Raw genomic sequence first — 27,131 nt, 5'->3', positions numbered from 1 at the left:
AACTAACATTATTTTTATTAATTAAAATGTTAACAAAGATTAATAAGCACTGTAACAAATGTATTCCTTATTGCTAGTTAATATTAGTTAATGTATTAACTAACCTTAACTAATGGAACGTTATTGTAAAGGGCTACCAAAATGTTCATAAACTTTCATAAACACTAGCTGAAAAATATGGCAAAACTTTTCAACCAATTTTTACTGATGCAACCAAGGCAATCACAGGTCAAAACCTGATTTATGTTCGCCAGTTTAAAAGCTGACAAGTTGACAAATAGAATTTGCAAACAAATGTCACAGAAAAAATTCGCAAAGCATTAAAAATGCATTTCCATAATAATAATAATAATAAAAAGATACAGCACTGGCTGATATAGGGAATGTCCAGAATAAACATTGGCTGTGTATAGAAGATGTGTCCTTAGGATCAAATGAACGGCACAACCTCGTTTTCTTTCATGCCAATTTAAATAGTAGTCTATAACAGTCTGTATACGTTCTGTGCTTCTGCAGGCTGAACTTGGCTAAGATGGTACTATGAATTTATGTGCTTAGCAGATCTCGTCCACTGGGACAAAGACTGCATGTACTGAAGGTTTAGAAGCTATGTTGTTAATTCAGGACGACTCAGGGGGGGAGGCAGGGGTCTCGGCCATAACACAGTCTGGGTCAACTAGACAGAATTAGCTATAGTGCAGTAACAGCGGCTGCCATCCTAATATGAATTTCAGTTTCTAATTCATCAAATATGAGAATGCCTTGCATATCACTACATAAACCTTGAAAACAAGCCTGTGTATGCATGGACAACATTATCTGCAGAATAACATCATATATCATTTATGTTTTTATTGACATCTTTCCTGTTTTATCTTGTACTACTTTCTAGTAAAGGAAACTTTATCTAATTTGGCCCTTGTGGAAAAACATCCATGTGTTATTCCAAAAGGACAAAATAAGATAAAGTTTGGGGACTGGGGTCAGAGATTTTTCCAGCTTAGTGGACTTGCCAGCTTTCTTTGGCTGGGCATCTCGATTAGAGTTTATTTTGGTCCGACCATCAAACCTGCAGCACTGAGGGAGTGAATGATTTTTAGTGGCAACTGGAGGATAAAAAGACTAAACCAAGATTATAAGCAGAATGAATGCTTTCCTTTCATGTTAAATTATTAATGTGCATCTGCGTCTTTGTTTCAGAATAAATGCTGATCCCTCTGTCGCATCTCATTTTGAGATTTGAATTTTGAGCAGAATTACCTATGTATATTCTCATTTATTATGCATGCTAACAATGCATCAACATGCAAACAAAGCATTAATCTCATGCTATCAATGTATGTCTGTTCTATCCAATAACCAGCCACTAGAGGCAGTAGAGATCAGACATTCTTGTTGCCCTGAAGTCAATGCAACAAAACAGCTTATGTTGCAGTGTGCATTTATTATCAGTCCAAACATAGTCTATTCCCTTTGACGCAAGTTAAACCGACTATGGCAGGCATTACATATTAGGCTACATCATGTTCCCAAAGAGTGCTGTACACCCTGACCTCATGCACAGGGAATCCCTTGACGGCATTTAGCAGACCGCTGCAGTTTAACCACACACAGTAAAGTTTGTTTCCACTTGTGCCATTTATGGGTTACAGATAGAATGCAATAATAGTAGCCAAACAGTTAGTATTATTAAAAGTTAAAAGGTCCTGTTCTTCGTGATCCCATTTTTCAAACTTTAGTTAGTGTGTAATGTTGCTGTTAGAGCATAAATAATACCTGTAAAATTATAAAGCTCAAAGTTCAATGCCAAGCGAGATATTTTATTTAACAGAAGTCCCTTTTCAAAGCATACAGCGAACGGCCGGTTTGGACTACATCCCTCTACTTCCTGCTTTAATGATGTCACTAGAACAGTTTTATGACTAACCTCCGCCCACAGGAATACACAAAAAAAGGGGGCGTGGTCTTGTTGCGCTCCCACGGAGAAGAGGAAGAGTTGCGTTTGTAGAGTGTGTTTGTCGCCATGTCGTCGAGACGCTGTTATTTTCATATAATAACACTGAGCGCATGCATCTCCACGTTATGGTAAGAGGCGTGACCTTTCCGGGCAACGTGCGCTAAGCTGCTGTCGAATCACAACACAGGAACCGCTGGCACAATCAGAACTCGTTACGTATTTCTGAAGGAGGGACTTCATAGAACAAGGAAGTTATCAGCCCGTTTTTATGACAGTGAAAACAGCGGTATACAGATAAGTAAATTGTGTGAAAAATACTGTGTTTTTTTACGCGCGAAACATGAACACATGTTATATTGCACACTGTAAACACAATCAAAGCTTCAAAAACACAGGAAAAACGGGACCTTTAATTATTAACGATGGTAAAAAAGTTCTACTACTGATTGATGGATACAAGTACTTTTAGTGGAGAGATTTTTAGTTAATGTATGAACTACCATTTAGAGAAATTAATCATTTGAAGGAAATTAATATTTCAATTGGTCAAAAGTGACAGGTAAAGATTTTTACATTGTTACAAAATAATTCTGTTCTTTTAAACTTCATATTCATCAAATAATCCTGACATTTTTTTATCAAGGTTTCCACAAAAATATTAAGTAGCACAGCTGCTTTCAACATTGATAATAATAAAGAATGTTTCTTGAGAACCAAATAAGCATTTTAGAATGATTTCTGAAGGATCATGTGACTGGAGTAATGATGCTGAAAAGTCAGCTTTGCCATCATAGTAATACTTTTTTTTTTTTATATATATATATTAAAATAGACAACAGTTATTTTAATACATAAAATACAGTTTTCATGGCATGCATAGAAAACAATACCTGAATAGAATGTGTTGATCTTGGAAAGCTCCTTTTCGCATGTCTGAAAAAACTTCTCCTCAAACTTGGCATAGTACCTTTTGACGGTGTCTTCATCTGTGACTGAAAGAGAAAAAAATACAAAGGCGTAAATCTATGTTCATGTTCATATTCAGCAGTGGGCACTAATCCACTCACACTAGAGATATTCACAGCTTCATCTTTATACGGACTCTTCAAGGCCAGAGGGAGTTATAAAACGAGCGCTTTGAGCTTTAAACAACAAGTCTAAATTCCAGATTTCAAATGCAATATAAGCATGTTTAAGTTGATAAATGTTTAACGTTTAAATAAGTTTTACAGCTGTCTGTCTATTTCGGTCTGCTGTCTTTTTAAATTCAAATATGACAATTAAAACAACTGATTGGCTACTGATTCCAACATAGTTTACGTCTATGTATATTGTGCATAATACCTGTCACTTGTCCATTTATGTAACACTTTAAAAATCAGCAAAAGGGTTATATAAATAAAACTTACTATGAAATGTATTAATTCATTTGCTCCATCTGAAGTTATCTGTACTGTTCACACAAGTACGAGGCATCTATGCTCACTTTGGCTAAACAGAAATGTGTCCCTTTGCAAAATCAAACATTGACAAATAAGAGAGCATGACACTGTGACACTGTGTGACAGGGGTGCAAAACTCAGTTCCTGGAGGGCCACAGCTTAGCTTTAACCCTAATAAACTTTGCAGGGCTGTGGCCCTCCAGGAATGCACCTCTGCATGATATAGGGCAATTTGTTCAGCAGAGTGATGCAAACTTCATTATGATTGCATCATCCATGACTTCTATAACATGATGCACTTCATATCATGTATGACACAATACCAGCTTCAGGGTCCAGTTGTAAAAACATAGCCATTATGTTAAGACAGTGTCTTATAAACAGTCTTAAAGAAAAAGAAAGAAAAAACTGACTTGTAATAGTCTTAGCGGTTTATTCAACCAACCCCAGATTGCATCAGTCATTGGTTTGCCTAAAAATCAATTACTGTCCAAAGCTAGTGATAGACTTATTCATAGATCCAGTCAAAGATATATTTTAGCAATTTCTGGTTTAAATTGAGATCCCCTTTCCTTTATAACTCCCTTATCCTCTGCTATTCCCAAGTCAAGGGTCATATTTATACTGACCAAATAGCATCTTGAAAATTAGAGCCAATCAACAATTTTAAGCATCATTTTTGTTCTCAGTGACACAAAATTAGTAAAGTTTGCATTTTGGTAAGAGCTAAAGAAGCATTTTGGCTGTAGACCAGTTTTATTAGAGTATGTCTTACAAGAAAATAATGTTTCAGTCTTCCTACTTCAAAATTGCATGTTTTACAAGATTCTTTGCATTTGGGAAATTTATTGGCAATTTCTGAGTGAAAATTCTTTCCACACCAATTTTGTTTCCAATGTGCTTTTGAAGATTGACAACAAAGAGAGAGAGAAATGACCCAGCATGAACTCTGACCCCTTGCGTCTCTCTGTGTGATGTATAGCAAAGACAGAAAGAGTAATTCTCTACAACCATGGACACCTGTGCTGTTCCCCTAACAGACACATTCAGCCCACATATTAACTACAACGCAACTTCACCACATTTCCAGTGTTCAGCATAAATTCGTAACATCTTAATGCATGTTCCTGGAGCTGCACAATTCATCCATGCATGTTACTCTAAAGAATAAAAGTTTGTGGTAACACTTTATTTTAAGGTGACGTAGTTACACGTTACTACATGTACTTACTATAGTAATAAAAGTAAATTATGCATAATTACAAGTAACTAACCCTTAACCAAACCCGGTTACACTTTATTTTAAGGTGTCATTGTTACAGTGTAATTATATATCCAAGTACTGAGTAATATTAATAAACATCATGTACTTACTATAGGGTTTGGGTAGGATTAGGATTTGTTTGAGAGTTAGCTGCGTGTAATTATGCATACATTTTTGTTATTACTTTGGTAATTACATGTAACATATGTAACACTGACAAGTGTTACCCCAAACCCTAACCCAACCGTAACTCTATAGTAAGTACATGTAGTTAATTACTCAGTACTTATTTGAAGAAGTACAATGTAACTATGCCCCTTTAAAATAAAGTATAACCGAGTTTGTTTTTAAAGTCCTCCATCAAAATGTAACAGTCTACAAACATGTAACGACTGAAACTCCTTGTCTGTTCTGCTGATGACACCAAGGCTGTGTGGGCAGGGATAAATAATAAAAACTATCATATAACATCCACAATCCAATCAAATCCCTATGGATAAAATCCATTCTCCACTGAATATTCAGTGTCACAAAAGTGTCACATCACAAACATTAAGTAAGCCATACAGTTTTATGTAACTTTTAACAATATGGCAAGAAAATGTAAACAAATAGCACAGATTGTTAGAAGTAAAGCATGTTTTATACTCATTATGTTTCAGTTGTCACAGTAACAGAGGAAGCCATGTGTAATGTCTTTACTGGTGTCTTCCTGCTGTTTACCACGACAGCCCTCGTTAGCCTTACAATGCCTTTATGCCTCTGTCATGACCCGGATAACAAAGGAACATGACTCAAGAGAGGAGAAAAAGACCACACTGGAAAACAGTAACATGTGCTATGTCATGTCTATATTGATTCTTGCCATTTTGTCCATATGCAAACACAATAAAGGTGCAAGTGTGTGTGTATCAGTAACAACAATCAAACCCACCACCTTGGTGTCACTAGAGCCATGCTATACCAATGTCCGGTAAATTTACGGAAACTTTCCATGGGAAGTTAAGCTGCATGGGGAATTTTGAAAATATTCCAATTTGGAAACTTAATGGGAATTTAAGGGAATTAAAGGAAATTCATCGGAAATTTGGGTAATTTGTTCAAACTATCATTTACAAACAGAAATATAAACATTTTGTTTGGTCATATTCAGACATGCATGTAAACTAATACAAATAAATAAAAAAAATGAAATTTTGGACTTTGATTTATTTGTGAGTAGAACTTAAATAAAAAAATTTAAAAAATTTAAATAAAGCTGAATAAAATAAATCCCCCAGATTCAGGGGTGTGGTCAAGTTCCCTTTTATAGGCTCACCTCACTGTAAAAAAATTCTAACCTCCCTAACTCAAAATTTTCTAGTGACTGATAACATCTAAATTTTTCAATTGGCCGAAGTGAAATTCTGTAAATTATAAAATTAAATTTACAGAATTTCACTTGGGCCAACTGAAAAATTTAGATGTTATCAGTCACTAGAAAATTTTGAGTTAGGGAGGTTAGAAATTTTTTACAGTGCTGCAATCTTGTAAATTTCCAGTTTATTTCCATTAATTCACGTTAATTCTCATATATTCTTGTTAATTGCCATGGAAAGTTTCCAACTTCGAAACCCTAACCAAGAACACAAAACACAAAAGAAAGAAAAAACCTTTACACTGTAAAAAAATTCTAGCCTCTCCAAGTCAAAATTTTCTAGTGACTGGTCACATCTAAATTTTTAAATTGGTCCAAGTGCAATTCTTGTTGCAATAGTCTGTTAACATTGGCTCAATGAGAAATAATACGTCAGACTAATTGAAAAATTTAGATGTGACCAGTCACTAGAAAATTTTGACTTGGGGATGTTTTTTTTTTTTTTTACAGTGTATGTTTTCTTTACTCTCATTCAGTTTTGATGGAAGATAACCCTATAAAGCCTAATGTATTATTAAACTCTGCTGAAAAACCTGTTGAACACAATCTACACCATGCTTTCTGTCATCTGATTGATAGTTTATAGCAAGTAAAAGGCCTTTTAGTTTATTTCTAAAACTGTCTGCCTTCATGTTTCAAGATCAACAGTTAATGAACTAAAGCAATTTAGGTTTACTTGATTATCCATACATTATTTCAGAAGAAATGTGAGTATCAAAATATGATACATCAGGCTTTTGATGATACGTCTCTCAATTATCATCGTATTGTGTTGCATTGTATGTTTTGCCCCCCCCCACAATGAAAACTACAGAGCTTTGATCATAAAACAACGCATTTATATCATCTTACAAAGGCATATTATTGGGAGATATAGAGTGACAACTGATTTTTCTGTTTTTTTTTGTTCTCTTATCATGTTTTTAATGTTGTGATTTTATGTGGTTTTTATGTTCTTGTGCGATTTTTAGGTCTTTTTCTGTCATTTTGTCTCGTTTGTTGGTTATTTTTTAAATGAACTTAATTTCATTGTGGAAAGCACTTCGGTCAACAGCTGTTGTTTTAAATTGTGCTATACAAATAAACTGTGATTGTCATTGTCATATTCATATGCATTTTATGCAAGTAGTCTGATATACTGTTGGTTTATATCATTACAAGATATCATTGGCTTACATTACAAGCGAGTCAGTATTTCATCTTACATTTTGCATATATAAATATCAGCAATTGCATTAAATTGCATGTTTTTGCTTAGTTTGGGTCTCTTAATAAAACTGAGGCAGTTTTCCTCCTCGAGTGTGAGCGACACATTTTCCTAAATCAAACTATATGGGCTATAAAAGCCTAATGTTTCAAATATTATACTCTATACAAAAACATGTACGCAAACTTGTTTTTTAGACTATTATTTCATGTCAGGCTTGGGTTAAATTTTAAACTGATATCCAGAAAAACACTAGGCTGAATCATATTTGTACATTTTAAATATGGTTTTCTTTTCAACCTGTTTGGTTTCATCCATAAAACACATTAACTGTCAGTGCTTTAATTTAAAGAGTGAAGTACAGAACCCTGACTTCAGCACACTTTTCCTGACTAAGGAACTTCCTGTGTCTTAAATCCTACACATAAATCCTGCACGCCAATCCTATAAAGCTGCAACTAACACTTTTTTCATCTGGGGTTATCTCTCTCTCTCTCCCTCGCTCTCTCTCTCCGTCTCTATCATACCTCCCTTGACAGGCTCACATGAATATAACATTTTCCCTCTGGGTGCCTAGATTTACTAGAACTGACTGTACTCATGGATCAAGGGATCAGACAGTGTATTGTTTTACCCAAAAAGCCCTGCAGGAAGAGGATTCATCTGCCTTGCCGTTCGGAACAAAAAAAGCAAATGTTTCTTTTTCCCCCAATTCTTTTCCATTAGGATTACAGTGCAAGACTGGCAAGTTCAATTAAGCAAGCACATGGATTTTACGTCGCAGAGAACGAGAGAGCAATGCATGTATTGTCCAGGGTGAGCGATATCGTCTCTCATTAGAGGGCTACTGGTGGCGAGTGTGTGAACACAGCGATTCCTCGACCGACAGCTGAATGACCTCTCCTCATTTTACAATCCATTTATCCGCCTCAATGCTGTTTATCGCCCTCGTCTCGCTGTTTGCATTGTCGCAAACATGGGTGTGAGTCCCTTATCTCCCCTCTACATGGTGATCTCAATCATCGCAGTTGAATTAAACTGTGCGCCTGGCGGCAATAAAAAGGCACAGGAAACGCTCTATTGTTGGAGGCTTTTACGAGGGCCCATCATCCAGAGTAAATTAGAGGGGGTGATTATTCGCTCTCGCTGGCATGCTCTATTAAAAGGCTGAAGTGTGTGGGTGGGATTGCAGCAGGACAGCCGTGCGGTGGAACCCGTTAAGCAGGAACGATGCATGCTGGGAAAGAGACACAAAGTGAAAACATGAAACGTAGCACATAAAAGCCTCTTACAGCCATCCGTTCGCCCCCCCTGCCCCCTTGCTAAGTTCAACCAGACCCTCAGAGATGAAGGAGAACTCTTGTAGCAGCCCCAGTCTCAGTCTCTCCACCAGCTCTCTCGTCCCTCAAGCCACAATTAGCCCAGCCAATCAGGAAGCTTCTAGGGTTGGGAGATGATTAGCAATGCACATTATTGAGTCTGATACACCCAGAGCAGTCTCCATGTAAATAACATGTATAAAAGCAAAGTAAGCACGAGGGAGAAGTTCTTTCGAGGTCTCAGTCTAGACTTATTCATCAGAGAGCAGCCCAGCACATTGAGAGTGTAAATCTTGGTTTCTGTAGGGTTGGGGGCGGGGGTTGTGGGATTCCCGGCAGCATCCAGACTGGGCGAATGCATTAGGAAGTGGGGTGGATGACACAGATGGGATGTGAAATGGATGGTGGGATATGAAATCTGAGCTGGTCAGAGACATGATGCTGCCAAGGATTTGGTTCACAAAAATGACACAATGAAATATTCAGCTGTACATGTCATCCTGACAAGACACTTTTAGAAGGGGTCTGCTAGTTCCTGTTCACTTCTAGATTCAGTGTGCGTCTAAATCAGGTCCCGTTAGCTTCTGAGCTAGTGAATCAGTATCATGTTCTCAAATTCGGGAACTGGTAAGGACAGTAAAGGACGCTAGCTCACTACACATTTGGACACTGACTGACGCTCTATTTCTGGCAACGTGACAACGTCGTCCTTGTACATCATCACTACTGGTATTTATGAACATCTGAATCTTTCTGACATTACTTGTAATGTTATTATCTTTGCTTGTTACATATACGTGCAACATTTCAGCTGTGAATAAATTAGCTAGATTATGTTCATTACCTGTCTAGTGATGTATGTTTATGCTGATATATAATAAAATAATGGTTTGCCAGTCAATATAGAAAAAACATTTAATATATTAAAAGAATATTACAACATTTATATGTTTCACACATTACACAGTAACCTTATAAATAAATAAATAAATAAATAAAGACTGGAGTAATACATATATTAGAACAAGAAATTTTTTACCTGGGACACCTTCAGTTAAACAGTTTAGTTGTCATTATATTTATGTGTTAGTATGAAAACTATTATGCTTTTATAATAAGCAATTAAAAAAAATTAAAATAAGAAAGAAAAACAACAATAGACAAAAGATACCTCGAAAAAAAAACTAAATTGAAAATTAGGCACAGAACATGCCTAAAAAAAGTGGGTTCCACTTGATAAATCCAAGGTTCAAAAGCGGGATAATTGAGAATTCAAAAGACAAAAATGGGAGCCAAATTTGACACTGCTCTTGGCAAGTGTTCATTTTATACCTTGGATAAAGCAATGTATTCAAAATTTCAGAGTCTGGCATTGTCTAATAATCATAATTTCCATGGCCTCATTTGAAAGAAAGCTCCACTCAAGTATGTGAGCTGTCCGTGGTTCTGAAATTGTGTTCCAATTCCAGAACGCTCTCAAAAACTCTGGTCGAAACTCTTTATTTAGAACAATACACTTCCGTGCAACTATAATGAGACATTCCATTTCATTCTCGAAGAGAAAAGTTACATTTATGAAGGTATTCATGATTACACAGTTTGACCTAAATCTTTCAAACTGCATCACAGGAACCCTTAAAATAATAAGCCTCAAAGTGCACAACTATTTCAGTCTAAACTTTGTTCTCATCCTCCCAACCATTATTCTCAAGATATCAGATGGGAAGATCTGCTCCATGTCATCAAACTGACAGATCAACACAGATTCATTCCATTCACCAAGAATGTGACTTGACAGTAAACGCCTGTAAATAAGCAAACATAATTTGGGTGATTTACCCAACTCTAACATCTGCAGTCTGTTAGAGAGCAGTACAGACAGGATATTCCCCTGTAATTGTGTTAGGGGTTCCTGGGCTGGAAACATTGCATTAGAATTAATCGGGCAAGACTTTGTGACTAAGTGGCCAGTTCTAATCTACTTGTTTTTATGAAATACATAACATTTTTAGAAACATTAAAGACTGGAGAGCTTATTCTTATTGACTGAACAGATTTAAGGACACATTAACATAGAATCTCAGTGGAAATAGCAGAAAAAAAGTTTAAGATGAGAACAGCAAACGCATCTCTAAAAAAGGATTGTCTGCTTATCTCCACATAATCCCTTAAAACACACAAAAAATGATTCAGAGATTGCAGCCAGAGGTCTGTTTAATTCTGAGTCTTAAAATTTCTCTCTCTTTAGCTGATGCGTGAATGAAAAGCTGCCGCTGAGATTGGCTGTGTGCTGAAACCCGCTGAGCATCTCAGCTGTGAAGTTTTATCAGTCCAGCTCACAGTCAGACACAGGCCAGACGTCTGCATACTCTGCCTTAAAAACAGCTTCATCACGGCCCTGTGAAGATTTCTCTCTCTCTCTCTGACTCACAGGAAGCTAGAAAGGTCACTGATAAAACCACCACTGAAGATCTGTCTCCTTTGTTCAGCTCAGATACTTATTTTAAATGCCATAAGTTTAGGTTTACAGTAAAAGTCTGACAATTATACAAGTAGACTAATAATGTGAACAGCATTTGAACTGTTTTAGCTATATGCTCACTGAATAAAATCATCGTCAACCTGCCAGGAAACACTCACATATTTAATAGAATAGAATAAAATAAAATAAAATGGAATGGAATAAAATAAAATAAAACATAATAGAATAAAATAATAAAATAAAATAGAATAGACTAGACAAAAAATAAAATAAAACATATAAATAAGAATATAACAGAATACAATTATTTAGTTCTCTTAGTTATAGGCTTCTTGAATTAATCAAGACATCGTCTACCTCAGCATGCATTCACAGCAAAGACATTTCACCACACTTTCTGCACCAAAATGTAGTAAGGAAGATACTTTTAGCCTTGTTTCACTTAGTTTTCTTCAAATGCAAAGTTTGGAACCGTTAGTATAAAGGCAGGGTTCCTCTGTGACGCCACAGAGGTAATGTCACCTTTGAAAACAGCAGAATGGAGCTTTCAATTATCTTCAGGCAGCATATCTACAGGCCAAGAGGCTTATGAAACAAAAGACTTATTAATCCAGTCCCCAGCGGTGAGCTCTGTCCTTGGAATTAGCAGGGGTGCGTATTTCAACACCTCTGTATGCAAGTGCTGTCTCTCATCTCCGGTAAATGTCAGAGAATAGAGCAAGTTTACAGACATTATAGACATTTTTATGCTGATCTTCAAAAATACGAGTATATAAGACTCTACACCGTAGTATTATAGCCAACTCTAATGACACTCTAAGATTTAATGTTTAACAGCCATGTGTAAGGTATTAACATATGATCTTCATCTTAATTTTACAACCAATTAAGGTATAGCTATTAGCTTAATAAGATTGCTAATTCAGAGATTACTTTAATGAATAATGAGCTGATTTAAATGCATTAGGCAGAAAGAGCATGAGTGGGTGGCTTAAATCATGTGACGCATTGCATAGAAATCTCCATTAAAACACTCTCTGTTCTCTCTCTCCTCCTCAAACCCAAATAATAAGGTTCATTATCACATCCTCCCTTAAGTATCTTTGCAAAGACTGTAACCTGTTTATGGATACATTCCACTGCTCTGTCAGGCCCATTACACACACACACAGGTGCCTATACATCTCTATTACAGGCGCGGAGGAAGAACAAGAGCTGGGTGGAAGCATTTTGACAGGATCTCAAGATATGGAGGACTACGATAATGCTTCAAGCCGGATACAGCGCCTCCAAAATTGGATCCAGATTTTTAGCAGATCTCCTACCTCGTATCCATCTAAAAGAAATTTAATCAATATTTTTTGTCCATTTTCTGGGAATAGAATATTCTACATTTATTTAGATGGATACTGAATTAAACACTCTCAGAGCTAACAGATGTGGACTAAAAGCTACAAATCGCTAATTATGATTCGTTTAAGAGTCCATGTTTAAGCAAATTATTAGCGCGCATTAACAGCGAGCATCTTTATATGACAAAATTACATCACCCCACCATGATCAACAAAGCACTTAATGGGAGCACTGTTTTGGGGTATTACACACACTTTTTATGATACAATAATATTTTATATTAGTCCGAATTTTTTCTCAATCCTCACATTACACCTTAGAGTCACATAACACGAAATTCAACATTATATATTACATTCACAAAAAACACAATTATACATTGCATTCCAATAATACCACGTTTTCAGTTAGTGTACTTTGATTATTGATAACGTGCATAATTTAATTCTAAAAATGTCACCACACTCTCACCTATACCCAATCCATTAACATTATCTGCCTTGTTCCAGGACTTCATTTTATACACAAGATTAGCTTGAATAATGTTCATTTGTCTTTTATATTGAAGAAAAGACATATACAGGTAACCTCTGCGGTCCTCCGTAAAACAGGCAAGCGCACCACTCTTTAGTCTTGTTACTGATGACAGTCTTAAGCTGTCTCACATCTATAGGGCAATTCAACGACACATTCAAACAGCGGTTAATGAGATGTCTCGCATTTCTGCCTCCTCAGGCCCTCTTGAGACCAAAACAAGACACACAGCAGCTGCTCCCTGTTTTCTGAAGACACTCCAAATGTGTGTGTGGGAGAGAGAGAGAGAGAGAGAGAGAGAGAGAGAGAGAGAGAGAGAGAGAGAGAGAGAGAGAGACAGAGAGAGACAGACAGACAGAGAGAGAGAGAGAGTGAGAGACATGTGCTTGTGTGTTTTTTCAGTGTGTTGCATGCAATATACAAATTTAATGTTGTGTTTACACTGCAAAGGTGGCAAAGGAGCTGCATTTAAAGTGGCATATAAACCAAAAATTCTAAATTTGCATTTAGACAGGTACATTTACAAAGAAATTACAATGGCATAAACCGTTGTGAAATAAAAATTTACAACAACAGAAAAATGTTATATTAAAACACAGACACACACACACACACACACACACACACACACACACATATATATGACAACTTTAAGGCTGCTCTAATACTGCATTTACACAGAAGCAAAGGAGCATCAGAACTGCCTTAAATATCCCCCCAAAAAATTGGAGAAAAAAGCATTAGCAAGCGTAAAGTTAGAAACACTCTTTCCACTGTTTTTCTGAGCTTTTTCAATTTCTCATCTTGTTTTGTCTGCAATAATGGCATCCTACCAAAGAGCAATTTTATGTCATCTGTGTTTGTGAGACTGACATCGCTGTTATTGACCCGTCACTAGGCTCCTGCCGTTACCTTGTAGCCATTAGCAACCGCCACGAGCAAAACGGCCTTTCAACCGCCCAGCCAATTGCCTTCACATGAGTGTGTGCGCATGCATGCGAATGAGCAGGTGTTTGCTGTGTGTGTACATGCATTCCAGCATGTGTGTGTGGGAGTTGGAGCCGCAGCATTGCGGCTGTGTGGCATTTGTATCTTTTGTGCGTGCAATGTTTCTTCATTTTTCAATTTTCCATAGGCGGCGAAGCATAGCTAACATTTATCCGTATACACAGAAGGCATACATTTCACATTTCTTTCAGACAGAGCTTGTTGCAAGCAATCAGCAGGAAAACTAATCAATGCAGCTTTGATTGAGAAGGCCTCCTGCCTTTGTGCTGCCTGATATCCACCCGCCCATTGATTATGTATATCCCGTAATCAATAATACACACAACTATTACCGTTCACCGCACCATTACACAGCAAAGCATTATGAGATCAGACAAAATCTCCATCACAATGTGTGAGATAATACCAGTGACTGGGAAACACATGATTTTATCGCCACTAATTACAAATAGAAACAAATAGTTGACATACTCTACCGTTCAAAAGTTTGCGGTGTGTAAGATGTTTCAAATGATTTTTAAAGAAGTTTCTTATGCTCACCAATGCTGCATTTATCGGTAAAAACAGTAATATTGTGAAATATTATTACAATTTAAAATAACTATTTTCTATTTTAATACGTTAAAATGTTATTCCTGTGATGGCAAAGTAGAATTTCCAGCATCATTAGTCCAGTCTTCAGAAATCATTCTAATATGCTGATTTGGTGCTCAAGAAACATTTCTTATTATTATCATCAATGTTGTGCTGCTTAATATTTTTTGTGGAAAACAGGATTTTTTTTAAATAGAAAATAGAATTCTATTTAAATAGAAAGTTGATGAACAGCCTTTATTTTGTAACAATGTACAAGTCTTTACTGTCACTTTTTAGCAATTTAAAGGGTTAGTTCACCCAAAAATGAAAATTATGTGATTAATGACTCACCCTCATGTCGTTCCAAGCCCGTAAGACCTCCGTTCATCTTCCGAACACAGTTTAAGATATTTTAGATTTAGTCCGAGAGCTTTCTGTCCCTCCATTGAAAATGTATGTACGGTATACTGTCCATGTCCAGAAAGGCAATAAAGACATCATCAAAGTAGTCCATGTGACTACAGTGGCTCAATCTTAAGTTTATCAAGCGACGAGAATACTTTTTGTGCGCAAAAAGTAAACAAAAATAACGACTTTATTCCACTATTCATTTCCTTCTCTCTGGGCCTCGAGTGAGTTCACGTAGTGTAATAGAGCAGCGCTTCTGTGTTGTATGTCACACGTAGGCTCACTATTGGCCAACGCTGGTCATGTGTGTGATGCTCCGAAGATGAACGGAGGTTTTACGGGCTTGGAACGACATGAGGGTGAGTCATTAATGACATAATTTTCATTTTTGGGTGAACTAACCCTTTAATGTGTACTTGCTGAATAAAAGTATTAATTTCTCCAAGAAAAGAAAACTGAGGATCTCATTTTTTGTTTTCCTTTCAACAGTTGTTGACAAAAGTCTCTGCTAAAGCTCCTGAAGATGCTGGAACACAGAAAACCTTTTAGCAGTACTCGTCTGCGGCGATATATGTGTGTGACTCTCACTTACAGCAGGTCAGCTGTAAAACAAGAAGGATTGTGGGTAAAACCTGCTGTCCGTGTTTCTTTCAGTGTATTGTGGGCTCATATGTAATTGCTCATGTTTTTCACACTGGTAATTACCAGAAGGCCTTTATCTACTGTTACCGTGGATACCAGGTCATGTGACTAGCTGGAAGGGTGTGAACTGCATATACGAGGACCTGTGGGATATATGTGTGCGTGGATCTGAATATTTATTCATCCCTGTAAAAGCTCTTAGAGTGATGATGGGCCACATAACCTCCAGAGATGCACCTCGCCCCTGTCAGCCCCGCCCTCTCGTCTTTGCCCCGCCCCCACCTTACCCCACACTGACGCTGCATGAATGAAACCACTGTTGATCACACATTCACCAGCACAATCTCCAAACATTTCTTGCTCATTAAAATCATCACCAACAATCCTGATTGGATTCTAAATGTCAATGTGTTGAAGTAAAAAGGCATAAGCCATGATGCTAAAAATAATAAGCAGCAATTACTTTTTTAGAAGATCACTAGGTTTTTTTCCACCAAAAGTTTGCCATGTTGGTAGCATCAAATCTTCTAAAGATATTCAGTTTCTTTTGAGGCACTTACATTTGGAATTTTATAATCAATCATTTTAAATGCTACAAATAAAATTAGGCATCACAACAACAGTATGAAAATGGAAATTCATTTTAGGGTTTGCTAAGCGGTAAATGACGGCAAAGGTAATTTACATGTAAAAATACAGAATATTAGCATGCACAATTAAATATTCATTATATATTTCTGATATTCTGTAAATGTGACCCTGGACCACAAAACCAGACACATGGGTCAATTTTTTTAAATTGAGATGTATACATCATCTGAAATCTGAATAAATAAGCTTCCCATTGATGTATGGTTTGTTAGGATAGGACAATATTTGGCTGAGATACAACTATTGGACAATCTGGAATGTGAGGGTGCAAAAAAAAAAAATGTTTTATATATTTACAAAATATCTTCATGGAACATGATCTTTACTTAATATCCTAATGATTTTTGGCATAAAAGAAAAATCGATCATTTTGACCCATACAATGTATTGTTGGCTATTGCCAATAATATACCCGTGCGACATGTGACTGGTTTTGTGATCCAGGGTCACATCTATCCAATATTGCATATGTGGGTAAGTATAATTAATAAAAAAATACAATTAAAAACATCAGTTAACCACTGTCACTGATTGTGCATCCATGCCCCTAAAAAGTATGTAAAAAAACAAGCCGTGCTTGCTTACTTTACACAGTGATCAGTCAACCTCCTTCTGCAGAGGCCCGAATAAGATGCAATGTGGATCAAACTTTATGCCGAGAGACAAAACACACAGAATCTGATGTCAGAGTGGATGAGGAAGACAGACCACATGAAACTCAGTCACCCTCAGTGACTCATCATCAGCTAAAACACACTCAGTTCCCCTCAATTGCTCTTGCTACTAATGAATAACAGAGAGACGCAGGGAAACAGAGAGAGACCCTAATTTGAATCAGTAGCTTTGCATTTAATTGTGCAGTGAACGGTGAAAATCACAGCAGGCTGCTCATTTAACAGCTCCTACGCAAACAAGCTTCTACAAAGCACTATTTTTAAATGCCATAACCTTAAGCTGTCTGTATTACAGGTGCTCACATCCATCACCACTTATGAGTCAACCATTCAACCACCCAAACTAGTCTAGCAGCTTTCAATATTTCAGTACAGTCAGGTCACTTTACTCAGCATGAATGAAGAAGAAACATCAGATTATTCTGTTATAATCTACTCCATTGCTAAAAAAAAACAATCTGTTATAATCTGCTAAAAAATATTCTGTTATAACCTATAACTAAACTAAAAAAAAAAAAAAAACTATATTTTACACAATTAGTGGTCATCTAATCTTCTATTTTAAATTTATAAAAAGGAGATTTCAATTATCTCTTTTTATCTGTTCCATCCGTAGTATTAACAGCGATCAGCAGAGAAATGGTCATGAAAAACTAAATTATGACTGTTTAGAATGCAAAATTATTTACTAAAAATATAGGTGGACTACAGGGGAAAAAAGTAAAACCCATAAAGTAAAGGAGCATTTACACAATAAAAATGTAGTAAAAACAGAGGAAAAGTTTTTTGCATTTACAGGTCACTTGGTGTACGTAAAGTTGATCACTCTTTCAAGATGACGTGGTATGCTTGGACAGAAAACGAGACAGAGTTCTTTATTAAACTCATAAAAGACAAAAGAATTACGGAAATACTGGATTCTAAACAACAAAGGAATGCCACAATTTATCAAAACCTTGAAGCAGACAGGAGGGAGAAACACACAGAAACACCTCATACGTGCCGCTCACAAGAATAAGGGGCTTTTCTTGCCATTAATGCTTGGATAACACGCCTACGTCTCCTTCGAATAAAAATAATGGCTGGTGTGGTGGCTGCATTGCTATGATTTTTGGAGTGACTTATCATGAGAGGAAGAAATAACGTTTTAGTCGCATAACATCGGTTAATGGAAACGCTGTAGTTTCACAATAGTTTTTTATCGACATTTAGAAAATATTGCTAAAGTTTTGTGCAAATCTGTAATGGAAGCCAGGCTAATGAAACTCCTTGTGATTTCAGTAATGTGTGATGTGGCCTTAGAGAATGAATGCAATGATTGGCTCTTGCCCCACAGCTACGGTATAATGCTAATGTCATGACCTTAGTTATTGATTGCTCTGCTTGTAATGCCGACAAACAAACACACACACACACACATTCTTGTTAAAGGCCTTACTCTCTGGAGTGATTTTAAATGACCAAAGACCGCAATCCCCCCACTCCGCCCCTTATTGGCAGGGCCCAAATGGAGATTGCCCGCTGTTAGGACGGGAATAAATCTGGCCCATAAATTGGTAGAATGGGGTGTAGTGAGTATGTATGGGCGTGTTTAGAATGGGGGCAGAGAGCCAGTAAAACCATTTGAGTATGTGTGTGTGCTTTAGCTTACCCGGTAAGCTGTCTATCACAGGGATTCAATTATTTTTGTTATGTCCCCACTGGACTGAGTGTAATCAGGAAGTCTTTGAGCCAATCTGACGTTTAATTAGATCAATGCGGAACTAAAGAGTAAGAGATAGTTAAATGTAGAAACAAGAGGGAGAGAAACTGAAGAAAGTCTATTTATAATCAAGAACAGAAGAATGAAAAATTGCTTCTTTCTCATACAAAAGTTTGATCACATCCATTACCGTTCAAAAGTTTGGGCTCAGATATTTAAAATGTTTTTTAAAGAAGTCTCTTATGCTCACCAAGACTGCATTTACAGTATTTGATCAAAAATACAATAACAGTAATATTGAGAAATATTGTTACAATTCAAAATAACTGTTTTCTATTTGATTATATTTTAAAATGTAATTTATTCCTGTAATTTATTCCTTATCATTACTCTAGTCACTTGATCCTTCAGAAATCAGTCTAATATGCTGATTTACTGCTCAAGAAACATTTTCACAATGTTGAAAACATTGCTTACAATTTTTGTGGGGATTAATATTTTTTTCAGGGTTCTTAGATAAATAGAAAGTTTAATAGAACAGCATTTATGTAAAATAGAAATCTTTAAACATTACTTAATAGGGGTGTAACAATACATCGATATGGATCGATGCACCGATATAACGTCTAACGATACGATGCATCAATGCCACACGTAAAATATCGATATATGGTAGCTTTATTTTGACACTCTCCACATTCTCACGTAACATCGCATTTTCGTTTACTCACCATATACTGTCTGTCGGTGTGTCTTTATAACGTTAATCTCCTAAGCTGAAATGGACGCCTGACAAGACTGACTGAACCCTAAACACGTTTTGTCACAAAAGCCGGTAATAACCGTTGCAATTTTCAAAGAGTTTAATTAAACGTTCATGTTATATATTTTGGTTGCATTTGTGAGTTAATAAAAACATAACTGGTTGTGTGAACATATCTAAATATCGATTAGGCCTAATCGATCGATATAGCCTTGAATCGAATCGAATCATAATCGTATTGCGGAATTTTTGGAGGTATCGGCAAATATCGTATCGCTGGCTGAGAGAATCGATATCGTATCGTATCGTGATGAACTGTCCGATTTACACCCCTATTACTTAACATTTCTTTTTTTTTTTAAAGTGTAGTTTGCAAAAAAGTTTCACAGACTTAAATGAGGGATAATTTGACTTTGACCAGTAAGCAACGCTCTAGCAACAACCAAAAACACCCTAGCAACCATCTAGAACACCCTAGAAACCATCTAGGATAGCATAGCAACACCCACAACACAAGTTTTATACAGACAAACAGTTACACAGACAAACATCGAATGTAAAAAATACATAATATATTCCAAATATAACAAATATAAATACAATTTTAATCAATTAACAATCATCTAATCATCTAACCCTTTCAATTATGAAATTTGTGTAACAGAAGGTGTGAAATGGAGATGAGTGATTTCCATTATCTGGTCCATCAGTTCACCTGCATTAAGAGCAGTGATTCATCCAGATGTGGGAGGCACATTTCCCATCAACATATGATACATGCAATCATGATGTGAACTCCTCTGGGGTATTTCACTGTGTTGAAAGGTCAGAAGGTCAATTCTGTGTGTGTGTGTGTGTGTGTGTGTGTGTGTGTGTGTGTGTGTGTGTGTGTGTGTGTGTGTGTGTGTGTGTGTGTGTGTGTGTAGGAAAAAATAAGCAATAGGGGAGGAAATAAACACATCACTGTGAACAATGGTGCTGGGTGAAAGAAAAAGAGAGAGAGAAAGAAAAAGAGAGAGAGAGAGAGAGAGAGAGAGAGAGAGAGAGAGAGAGAGAGAGAGAGAGAGAGAGAGGCTCACTGTTTATTGCACTTCTACAGTCTGGACATACAACAAAACAAACACACACACACACACAAACACACACACACACACACACACACACACACACACAAGATGAAAGTCAAGGACTGTGAGAGGGGAGAGTGAGTCCAGCCACTGAGCTCAAACACAATCGTTTCATCTATACATCTATCAATATATCTCACTCTGTCTGCTCCCCTTTCTCTCATACTTCCATGCCCTCTCTCGCTTTTAAACACACAATGCATGCACATACACATTATTTATACATAAAATATACCCGCAATGGTCATGCATAAACATTTTAAAGCAGGTTCGTTGAATAAACAGAATGATTTACTGCAGGCCTGAATCCTTCGAGCTCTTCCAGGAAGATCTGCAATGCTTCTGCAATATATTGCAAGATTCTCACTATGAAGGCAACCAATGTAACATCATAGCCTAAAACACTTCCGCTGCATCCAAAATCAGATACTTCCTTACTATTAGTAGGCAAAAAAAGTATGCGACAAAGGAAGTATGTCAGAATTCACAGTACTCATTAAAAGAGTAGGCAAAAGTACTTGGGTGCGGGCGAGATTCGGAAGTGTGCATACGATGGACCCTTTACTACACTCTAAACAAAACTGGTGCTAAATAGCACTAAAAGTGGTTCATTGGCTTGTAATCATAGGGGAACCACTTTAAGTGCCATATAGCACCTATCTTTAAAGGTGCTATACAGCACCTTTGTCAAATGGTGCTACATAGAACCATAAGAGGTGCCATATAGCACCTTGATTGTTTACAATTGCTTCAACAAAAATGGTGCTCAACAGTACCCAACAGTGGTTCTTTGGCTCGTAGTAATAGGGGAACCTCTTTTGGTACTATATGGCACTTAAGAAGCTTTATAGCACATTTGTCAAATTGATGAGTCAATATGCTTCTAAATGACAATTTTACTTAAAGGATGGATAATTTTAATGTTGTTTTTCTAATCCTATCACCAATTAAACTAAGAGACTAAGAGAGAGAGAGAGAGAGAACCTTTAAAGAACTGTAGGGGCTTAACGGGTTCTTTGTATGGCAGTGGTGCCATATAGCACCTTAACCACCCCAAAGAACCCCTGAAGAACCATTTTTTTAGAGTGTATGAGGCCATGGGAGAGGATTTGTGAATGGCAGTGAAGTGACACAACTGATGCTGGTAGGTCACATGATTATGACAACATGGCGAATGTAGTACGTCCGGATTACATTCATACTTAACAACACACATTCACAGTCACACTATATAGAACATAATTTTTTTTAGCAGTCGTGAAGTAATCACGTATTCAAAATAATTACCTATTCAAGAGAATATGCGATTTCGGACACAGCGTATGATGGAATGCACATACTTCGTAAAGTAGTATGTGAAACAGCATGAAGTTTGTTACGATAAATGTTTGAAAAGTAGTATGCTACACTGTTGTCACATGACCCCAATATGCTGCATGTTTAATTCAGCAAACATCTTTGAAATAATGCAATATTTTTTGTAAAAATGTCTCAACTTTTGACAGTCTGATCAAATAATGAGTCACGAAAAAGACAACAGTAGATATATCAGATTTGTCACAACAGAAATGGAAGGTTAAGACCAGTACATTGCACTGTACGATATAAGTTTTTTATACTGTGCACTGCTGTATAATGTATAAGAAAATTATTTTAATTTATCTATAAATATGAATACAATAATATTTAAATACAAACATTTTACTGCAGGTAGAATAATATTTTTCTTATAACAAACCCTCCAGTTCACTCCGGTTTGGTAACAGACCTCCACTGCACTACTAAAATATTAGCAAAATGACATTCCAATCATACACAAAGTTTATTTATTTTTTTCTATGCAAGTTTTCGACTTCTCAAATTCACTGCAAGTGTGTGCAAAGTGTACACTCACACATATCTTTCCACACATGCTGGAAGAGTGCCTCTTGAGTGTTTCTTTACTATTTATACTGAAACCCTCCCTTGACTACTTGTCTGTTTTAAGAGTCACTCTTGACCATAAAGCCAAGTGTCTCTCAAGCTCAACTTCCCCTCCCCTCATTTAGAGCATGCATTTTGATTGACAACTGCTATGATGTCATTACAGAATGTTAAAAAAAATATATGCTTGACTGTTTATGACAACTAGTTCAACCATTTTGCATTTAATGATTTATGCAAGGAACTAATGCCTAGATGTTTTGAGGGGTAAGAGAGACTATTCAACAGGGCAACAGTAGGCTATAATATATTTTGATCAACATGACATAAGCAATTGATAATTTAGGAAACCATAGACAATTGCACATAATCAATTGCATGAATGTACCAAAGCATTTGCAATTTGTTCAAAAGAATGAGAAATTATGATGTGGAGGTTGAACAAGTAGTTTTGAGAATTTCAGTTGTGATCTGAGAAATGCACCAAAGCGACTAAGAGAAACTGTAATGATATTAGGCCATGTGGAAAAAAATAAATTACACCCACAACCAGCAAACTGTTTCTCAATTAGCAGTATAAATGTTAGACAACTCCCAATGGATATTTCCTTGAAAATGGATGATAATTAAAAAAAGAAGAAAAAAAAGGATTTTTTTGCCTGCCAGGTTCTTTGAGAGCCGCAGTGAGACTTCCTTCTATTGCTAAACAGTTTTCTTAATGTCACAGAAGCTGAACCAGTGAATAGTTTACTCTCCTCTGGGTCATGGGTTTGCTGCCGTGCGCTGCACTGTGAACAGATCACAAGAGTTATCGGCGAGAACCACTCTCTGCTCTTTCCAGCCGAGCATATCAATGCTCTCCTCGGCTGGCATGAAGCCCAGCCTTTTGCATTAAATTAACACACCAAATCCCTGCGAAACAAGAGCCAACATTAAAGTTACCACCGCTCTCTATGTTCTTGTCCCAAACATGGTGGAGATTGTTTGGCAGTGCATTACATTGCATTTCAGCATGCACAGAGAGACCTGCGATTTGCTTTAAGTTCAACAAAGTACTGTGTACAGAAATTAATTATGCTAGAAATTATTGGCCAGAAGGGAGTGCAGAGTGCATAAATTTACATGCATAATTAAGTTGATGCTACAGGTGTGACACTGATTTGAGGTCATTCATATCTGGGGCACAAATGGTATGGGAGGAGTTGCGCAACAAAAAACAAAGTTTGTTTGTATTTGCTCACATTAGTTACAATTTACAGTCCAATCAGCACAACAACACAGCAAATAGTTTTCACGTTTAGCAATTGAACGCTAGAAAGAGAGTGACAGTGATGGCTAATTTTACAAAAGCTCTTTGCTTTGGCTGGAATTTGCATAATTGCAGCACTTATCACGCCATCACACGGAGAGTGAACAGTTTCGCCCAGAAAGGACTGTCGGCATGGCAACAGAGGCAAGAGTTCAGCAGGGACGAGGCGAGGGAGGTGGAGAAAGGGGTGGAGAACTCTGAGGTGTGGCCGTGCGATAACACTGGTTGTCACAAATTGGTGATTTCAAGAGAAAGAAAGACGGCCAAAACCAATAAAAAGACCACTTTTACATAATAATTTGTTATACATTCAAATTGAGTTCAGTCACATGTTTACTTTAGGAATCGTGTACCTGTTTAGCTGTGAAAATTGGCGACCAACTGATGACAATAGAGGAAAAGATGACGGATTTCAAACTTCATACCCTTGTTGTCTCTATACCAGTCGAGAAAATGCCAATGAGATCAAAGGGAATGCAGTGAATAGTGTTTTCCAGGTATTAGGTATAAACTGTCTGGTTACCAACATTCTTTAAAATATTATCTTTGTGAAGAAAGTAATCGATACAGGTTTTGAACAACATGAAGGTGAGTAAATTATGACATAATTTTCAGTTTTGGGTGAACTATCTCTTTAATGCTAATAATTACTCTTAGAGTGTGTTCACACTTGTAGTTTGGTTCGCTTGGTTGGTCCGGACAAAAAAACTAAACAAAACATTTAGTCCTAGTCCATTTAGCATTCAGATTGGCATTTTTATATGTTGGCAAAGAGATATGTTTACAACCTGATTGGTAGGCTTTTATGACGTATTGCCTATTTTGAGACGGAACTTACCGAACATTCAAACCAATGCTGTGTGCTGGGATAAATGTGCTCATTGTATGTGCGTAACCTGCACATGATGGTATTTTGACCAGCTGACATCTTCCTGTTGTTGGTCCGTTTACATGTGTTTGGTCTGTGTTACGTTTATATTTCATTTGAACCGCACCAGAGTTAGTTTGGGAGTCGAATATAGACCCATCTTTTCAGCGGTCTCGCTTGTTTGGTGCACACCAGGGTTCGGATGGCAGAGTTCACACTAATTCAAATGAACCGCACTAACAGAGCAATCGTACCTGGGTTTGTTTTAATTGAACCGAACATGCCAAGTGTGAACACCCTTAGAGACATTAGTATGAAGCAAGTCCAAAATATCTCAGAAGACAACATCTATTCCCGTTAAAAAGTTGGGCAGTGACCTACATTTCACCCAGAGTTCTTACTTAACTGAGAGAGTATAAACATAGTTTATAGCAGACCACCAAAGCTCAGTTTACTGTCTAAATACTGCAGCGAGGTGAGTCATCCAACCAGACCGTGAATCAGAGAGCTGGTTCTGGGCCTCTGTATCAGTACACACCGCCTACATAACTGATACCCTTAAGAAACCAAAACACCACATAAAAAAGCACATAAATCAAATAAACCGAGCACAAACCATAGTTTACACTGACAAGTGCAGCACAACACTGTACTGTTCAAAATATATAATTACAGGCTGCACTTAAGACATGTAATCCTCTTTCCTTGAATGCCTAAGGTTCTGACTGTTACAAAACAAAACAAAAACTACTATAATATTTGAAGTCCCCTTGTGGTGAAAATCAAGATTTTAATGTTGTTTATATGTCTATGTGGTGTTTTAAATATGCTAGTCAACACCATTGCTGAGTATTTTCTCTTTAAAACTGCAGTGATCTAAAGCACGGTTTGAAAAACGACGTTTCTTACATCACAAACTACCTTGTAACCAATCACGTCAATGTGCCGGCTTATAGCTGCCTCTCCATATAAAACTGGGATAGGAGAACATATTTTAACATTGATAAAAACTTTTAACAACTTTAACTAGAAAAGGTTTCAGAAGCAGTCAATTTTAGCATCAGTTCAGGTAAATAAGCAGAAAGTCTAATGCCTATTTTATCCATCTATTAATCTGTACATTGACCCATCATATCATATCATATCATATCATATCATATCATATCATATCATATCATATCATATCATCTATCAACCAAAACACAAAATCCCAAATTTACTTTATTTTATTACATTACATTACATTACAGAAATGTGTATATTGACCCATCAAATCATCATCTATCAATCAAAACACAAGAAAATCCCTACAGGTTGGAAAACACAATGACATTTTTGCTAAGGATACAAATCTCCCAAAAATAAAATAAAATAGTATTTTATTTCATTTGAATGAATCACAGTGCAGAAACGTATGAAAAAGACTCAATGATAAGCTGGTGAGTAATTATTAAAATTCAGCTTTATATAAATAAATAATAATAATAATAAATAAAAAATAAAAAAATAAAAACAAATATTATTTTTTTTAAGTATTTTGGTTCGTTTTAATAAATCAGTGCAAAATGTATAAAAAATCCTCAATTGTAAACAGGTGAATAATTCTTAAAAGATTTTTATCTGCACATTCAGTCTGTAGCATTTTGCTGATAACTCAAACACAAGAACGTAAAGGGAATGAAATGCAACATTCAATGCCATTTGAGCTTAAAAATGTATAGTTCATGTGCTAAAGGTCCTTCATCCTTTGTTATGCAGATACAAAAGTGATGGAATCAAGATTACATCAAAAGGCTTGGAGGTTGAATGTAAATAAAAAGTGCTGGAGAGAGAAAGAGAGGAAAATAAAGAAAGAGTTAGGTGAAGACAGGAGGAGGTGGGTTGCCTTTTTTTTTTAAAGCACTTACGATGTCAATCACTTTCAAGGCCACTTGCACAATATGTGAAACCGCTGTTACCAAGCAACGCTCCTGAGTGCCTGGATACTTACAGTAGCTCTCATCCATCAGCCAATCAGCAATCAATGCCGACATCCGCAGTCCCAATGGACCCACTGACCTTTCAAAGCGTCTCTGCTGCGCTGCTACCTAAACATCCACACATGACAGCGCTACCTGTGCAGAATTTTCATCTAACAGAGCATCCATCTAAATATCCGATGAATATCTCATCCATCCATCAGTCAGTATACACCTGTCAATCATCCATCAGTCAAAACACGACCATCTCTACAGATTAGAAAACAAACTGACATGTTTGTATTATTATATTATATTATTTTATTTTAATCACAAAAGCATTCACACTATCTAGAATATAAAATGTAGGCATCGAAATAGAATACACAGTAATGGATAACTGTTAAATAGTTCGGAAATCTGGAACGAAAAAAAGTTTACCGATATTATCTGCTTCCAATACCAACTGAATCAGACCAATTGCATAGATTATAGATTCAGGGCCCACAACTTAAACGATTTCAAGTATTTAGTTGTTTATTTGTAC

General features: G+C 36.6%; 1 protein-coding gene across 1 annotated transcript in view; it reads right to left on the bottom strand.

The window, feature by feature from the left end:
* Positions 1-27,131, bottom strand: part of xpr1a (xenotropic and polytropic retrovirus receptor 1a) — a 73,311-nt gene that overhangs the window by 21,244 nt on the left and 24,936 nt on the right. The window contains exon 3 of the mRNA XM_084388538.1: positions 2,848-2,949. Within this exon, the coding sequence (XP_084244664.1) occupies positions 2,848-2,949 (102 nt within the window). The remainder of the gene's footprint in view (positions 1-2,847; positions 2,950-27,131) is intronic.

The sequence above is a fragment of the Rutilus rutilus genome (genome assembly GCF_951802725.1).
Source record: "Rutilus rutilus genome assembly, chromosome: 19".
Lineage (NCBI taxonomy): Eukaryota > Metazoa > Chordata > Actinopteri > Cypriniformes > Leuciscidae > Rutilus > Rutilus rutilus.
This window is presented reverse-complemented; position numbering and strand designations above follow the sequence as displayed.